The following is a 6,041-nucleotide window of genomic DNA, read 5'->3' as shown; positions in this document are numbered from 1 at the left end:
TAATTGCAAATGGGAGAAGATGAGATTTCAGTTGTTTCTTTTAAGGGACTGGAAAACTTTACCAAGAATTTTATGATCACTAATGCTAAAGGATTATAGTGGTTTTAGTGTTTTCCCGTGTAACTCGTCTCGACTTTGAAGGGAACACACATCCTTTTTAAACTTAATTTTAAACCTTTTTTTTATAAAAAAGAATGTGTTCTATTCAATTTAATTATTTTGTCCATCTTATTTTGTTTTTCATTTAACGTCTCTTTTTAAATTTTAAATTTCATATTTATTAATTGTATTTTATCATTAGTTTGCAACCATTTTTGTAAGTTCATCATTAATTGTTGGCATCTTTTTTTCTTATTCTTTCGTGCATTCCACATGAAAGAACATTCTGTCTACAAGTACATTATCAGTACACATCCTATAATAGGCCAGTTTGTAATTGCAGTTTGAAAATTTGGTTTTAAAAAATGTGCAAATTGAGAAAAATATTGGATACATGTTCAAACATTCATTTTATTTTATGCACCAGTATGGTATTTCATGATACACAGGTAAAGTTTTGCATCTCTAACTGGAGATAAATGGCATTCATGTGACTCCTCAAGTTCTACAATCCTTATTAGGCCTCTCCATGTTCAGATATATATTTAGTGGTTATTTGGTGCTAATTACAAACTGGGTAATTGGACAGCTCCTGCCAAGTCTAGCTCTTACAACAAGATACATTGATTTGATTTGTTGATTTGTTTTATTGTCCACATTACGTGGAATTTTTTACTTCACATGGCTAACAACTATATACAGTACATAAAGCATAGGTCAATTGAACACATAATAAATTACACATTGCTCATTAATCACCGAGTAGGTCATATTAATAATTTAAGCTTAACCTTTATAAACTCAACACTAAATTTTATAACAATAAATAATACACATTGAAATATCAGTACAACTACTTTTATGAGATGGATGATTGCAAAACCAATAACTAAACTTACAAAAAAAGACAACTTCTGAACCCTTATAACAATATAACGTATATTAAAAAAGATTTTCAGCCAAATATTCACAAATTCTCAATGTAATAACCTACATGTCAAACCTCAGAAGTATACATGACTTCTATTAGGAGGTATTGGGTAAACTGATCTGGTGAGTAGGAATATATGATCACAAGGTAGACATTGAAATACCTGCATACTTACGACGTGTGTGCGCGTCCCGCGGTGAGGCCTGATCTGTGGAATAAAGAGGTTAAACAAATGTTGTATTAGGCATCTCAAAGGAAATATGATGGGCAGGTAATATCGTAGAAATAAACACAAATTAAACAATTTTGTTATGTAAAGATTATACCAAGTTTATACATTAATTTCAAAATAGATTTATTTCTGAGTATGTAGACAAAATATAAAGAAGTTTTTCACCTTTCGGCCCTACATTTTACTTTATATAAACATTTTCCACATAGAGGATACATATAAATGGTATACACTCCAAAATGATGAGGACATGTGCAAACAAAAGCAAAGATGAAGACTCCCCATGTTTTGCCAGGTAATGCTATAATGCTATAAAGAATTAATACTATTTTAAACATATGAAGCCAAAATAATGAACAGTAGACATACCTTCTTGGAATAATTTACAGGCGGTCAAAGAAAGGGAATGGCCTCCGGCGTCTACCTCGACTGACCACACCCAGTCTTTCTTGACTACGATAGTACAGCGGGTCTGGTTTTGAGTGACCATGCACTACCCGTCTCGGCTTCCTCCCTACTACTCCTATAGCAAGGCGTTTACGTCCCGAGAACCTCAGCAGTGTTCGACCCAGTATCCCCCCTCGGTCTCCCCCCTGCTGCTTCTGCGAATCAGTCTGTAGGAAAGGAGAATGAAGTGAGTTTAAAAATCATTAATACTAAGGGGGAAGTCCACCCTTAAATTAAGTTGACTGTAATAAAAGCATAACAATAAAAATATGAAAGTTATGAATTTTAAAGCTGTCATCAGTGAAAAAAATGTGACATCATGCAAGCTCATCTCCAATTTGCTCTGTAGGCTACAGACAATTTCATGAATTTTCATTTTCTTAGATATTGATGACGGAATAGATACGTTTCATACAGGGGTTGCTTAACGCTATACTTGAAATGATAATACTTAGGGTAAATATTTGATTGAAACATTAATTGATTGCACCTTTAAAAATTCATAACTTTCTTATTTTTAATCGGTTTATGCCCAAACTTTCACTGAACTGTTTCTCTCATGTTCTGATTCTAAAAAAATACACTTAATATCATGGTGGGCTTCCCCTTTAATTTCATTATGAGCAAGATGTTTCAGTTTCAAACTTTTTTTTAAATAAATAAAACAGATTATGTTTTCAGATAAATGAATTTTGAAAAACCCCTATATCATTGTGACAAATAACAATCATACTATTTAGAAACCTTGGATGCATCTCAGTTCATTTTGATCCAACTGATCATTAAAAGTTGCTGCTATGTTGTAAAGTTTTGGCTCATTGTCAAGTCTTCAATCAAAAAAATTGTGTTTGGTACATTGAATACATTGCATGCTCATCTGTTTAGTTATTTTTTGTTGTGGGGGTAGGAATTGTTAGAATACTTAAAATTAGGAAAGCATATAAAAAAAAATTACTTACCCAGGCTATAATCACACATTGCCTCGCCTCGCGGCAATCCGGGCCGACCTCCGCAGGTTCTGGTTTGCCCGATTGGCGGCACGACGTTGCTCTCTCTCCGCGGCGAGTTGAACAGCGGCGGCAGCTGCGATCTCTCGCTCTACCAGACGCGGTGACCTTCGTCTCGGGTGGAGTTGCTCACGCTCCTCCGCCCTCCTACGCTGTTCATCCTGCTGTTGGCGATGAGCAGGAACGACCTCCGCACGACCGTTCTCGCGATGCAACTTGTTGACTGTATAAACCAAACGATAACATAAATGAGGACATGCTACTAGTACATGCATGGCATTTCACAGATCACATTCAAATACACGATTCTCCATTTATTCTTGAATATACCCCCTGTCAATGCACCAACGTACACATTCAATGATCCCATATTACAGGGTAAGGGGTAGGCTACTTTTCACGCAACAAAGTAAGGCCCGTACATACACAAAAATCTGGCCAGTATTGACTTTACACACCGGAGATAGGGGGTGCTTTCAAAGGGAGGGAACATGCATATATACTGCCTACCCTAAATAACACTGAGTGGAGGGGGAGGGGGAGGGGGAGGGGGAGGGGGAGGGGTCGAGGGGGAGGGGGAGGCGGAGGGGGGCAGTGTAATTAGTTTCAAAATATTTTGAATCAACATGTGTACATGAATCAATATTTACTCTTCCATTTTTAATATTTTTACCAATGGCAATATGCAGCCCTCGATTCCTGGACAATTCTGGATCCACTAATGGTCTGGGCAAATACATGTAGATCTGGGGGCCGTTTCTCGAAACCAACTCCATGACAGTCATATCTTTGTCGGCGACCTACGGAGATGTCATGAAGCGTTTCACGAAGCCATGACAGACATGATATCGATATATCGCGATACTAGCAGCTCAAGAACATAGTCTTTTTCACGATCCATTTGATTTATCAAGAATAACCCAAAACAAGTTTTGGGGCTAAAATTGTTCAAAAAGAAATATATACATATAAATTCTCCTAAAATAAATAATAAAGAGTGTCATTATCATATTTACATTATCAAGCGATTTGCATATTTCTGTAAAGATTCTTAAATTGAAGAAAAACCGGTGAGTGTTTTTTTTTTGACAGTCGAATCAAAAGTTAGTTGAAGGATACCGTAATGTGATACGTACGTACTTTTTTGTTTATTGTACGTACTTTTTTGTTTATTGTGACGAGAAATTTTAGGCAAAATGTCTTTTCTCCGCCAGTTTTTATTCTAGAGTCTCATAAATACTCGTTATATAATTGATTTGATACTGAAATATAATTTGGAAGAAGTAATTAAAGAGGGAATAATAATGTACATAGGTCGACCCCAAAGGTATGACGGTATCCCAACGAACTCAAACCAAACTTACTTGGATTTCGATGCGGTATCCTAAGAAAAGACTATGGATCGACTATGGAAAACGGTGTGTAACATTCTTACCTCTATTATTTATATGTTACAGTTTAATGATTTGTGATTTAATGTTTATATTCAGCTTTTTAAAGTTTCTGTATAATTTGTATTCTCACTTTTGTACATTTGCATTTCACATCCCAGAGAATTACGTACCAAACTCGTCTATATTTTTCTCAAAATGATAGTGAAACTAATCGTCCATTTCGCGGCCCATGGAATGGCAACAAACTGACTTGTGAAGGCGCTTTACAGCAATTAAAAAGATATGACAGGTTCGGAGCAGTGAAAACTCGCTTGTCGCGGAAGTTGTCGCTCATCTTGGCAAAGACGGTTTCGTGAAACACTTAGCTGACAATTAAGTTGCGTGACAGCTAGTGGCGAGATGTCGTTGATCTTGTAGTTATGACGGTTTCGAGAAACGGCCCCCTATAGCTAGTCTATGGTCCACAAGACGCCTTTTTAAAATGTAGATCTAAGTTACATGTGAGAGATTTACTTTGAATAAATGCATACCGTGTTGCGTGCAGTAGAGTTCAACAGCGTTTTCGTCTAGCGAGTGACGTCCACGCCGGCTGCAACGTCTGCCATTCCCATGAAGCCCAATATGTGCAGAGCACTGGACCTCGGCTGGCTGTCTGTAATAAAGGAAACATAAAACAGGACATATATAGTCTATTACTACTACTAGATTGCAAATAATAGAATGCGAATATATAAGACAAAAGTGCAGACGTTGCAATTTTGGTAAGACATTCGATAGGGTAATTACAATGAATGACCCAAAACAAATAACTTTCAACTCACTGAAGGGCCAATATCCTGCGTCATGTATTAAAGGGACTGTATCAGCAGTTTCCATGCGCAGAAGGCCATAATTCGCTGACACCAGACTTGGTGGAAATACCATTAATGGGGGTACAAATCTGCACACAGCAAACCCGTTGGCCAGTCAAGAATCCCCCCCCCTTCTGATTTCTCGGATAATACTCGAGAGTTTTCGGGTAACGGAGAAACCAAAGCATTACATAAGGTCTAATGGTCATAAAACTCGAGGCTAACCCGGGTGATTGACAACACCTGTTGTTGGGTAAACACCCGAACGGTGTCGAATTCTCCATGAGAGCTGACTACTGAGTTGGTAAATTCATTTTTAATTTAGAAAATAACTATATAGATACATACTGTCGGTGTTGCCAGCATTCTTCGACTTCATCAACAGGCAGGGGTGCCTTCCTCTTACAACGAGTACCCTCCAGGGTATTCATCACACAGTTCCCGGTGAACTTGTTGCCGTAAAAGACCATTATTACACGAGTGAAATAACAGTGGTTCAAAGCAAGCTAGGCGAACGAAGCAAAAGCTAAGTAAATATCTCAAAACGACTTGTCTAGGACAGAATCTAGCAGAGAATGGTAAATTTCTTGCTTCCCATCTTACTCGAAACCTAAAACCGATTCGCGCGAGCGGTCTCTATTTGCATGTTCAATTGAAATACATCACGTGATTTGAGCAGACGAAGGAAATGTATTTGCCAGCGTTACATCGTATAGCTGGCAAATGTTGTTTATACGGCCAATAAGTGGTGAGCACTAATTGTTCTCTGGCATGCGTGACGGAATTATTCAATTCCGTTGCGTTGAAGGTGTTTCATTTGAATATGAAAAGAGAGGATGCGAGATAAGGGTGTGGCCGTTGTAGAGGGAAGTCATTCTAGCTTCAGAGTGACATCTGTATGTGATGGTTGCTATGGGTGATATTATGTGATAAACGATGTTAGGATGAACTATTATTTGTCTGCGGTACGATTGTATAGCAGACAAATGTTGTTTGTATCGTTAATGAATGCATACTTATGTTGGACGCGGGGGGGGGGGGGGGGCTGTGCCCCGATGGAATGTATATTTGCATAGGCAG

At 37.8% G+C, this 6,041-nt stretch overlaps 1 protein-coding gene across 1 annotated transcript; it reads right to left on the bottom strand.

Moving 5' to 3' along the window:
- Positions 1–294: 294 nt before the first annotated feature.
- On the bottom strand, positions 295–5,431 carry LOC115928081. Its single transcript, XM_030994791.1, has 5 exons — positions 5,310–5,431; positions 4,641–4,762; positions 2,669–2,939; positions 1,632–1,876; positions 295–1,238 (listed from the first exon to the last, which is right to left on the bottom strand). The coding sequence occupies exons 1-3, from the start codon at positions 5,429–5,431 to the stop codon at positions 2,680–2,682; spliced, it is 504 nt and encodes a 167-aa protein (XP_030850651.1). The 3' UTR covers positions 295–1,238; positions 1,632–1,876; positions 2,669–2,679.
- Between the last annotated feature and the right edge of the window lie 610 nt (positions 5,432–6,041).

This window comes from Strongylocentrotus purpuratus, unplaced genomic scaffold, assembly GCF_000002235.5.
Source record: "Strongylocentrotus purpuratus isolate Spur 01 unplaced genomic scaffold, Spur_5.0 spur5_scaffold_21, whole genome shotgun sequence".
In the NCBI taxonomy this organism is placed as follows: Eukaryota; Metazoa; Echinodermata; class Echinoidea; order Camarodonta; family Strongylocentrotidae; genus Strongylocentrotus; species Strongylocentrotus purpuratus.
Note: the sequence above shows the minus strand (reverse complement) of the source record. Positions and strands in the feature narration are given on the sequence as shown.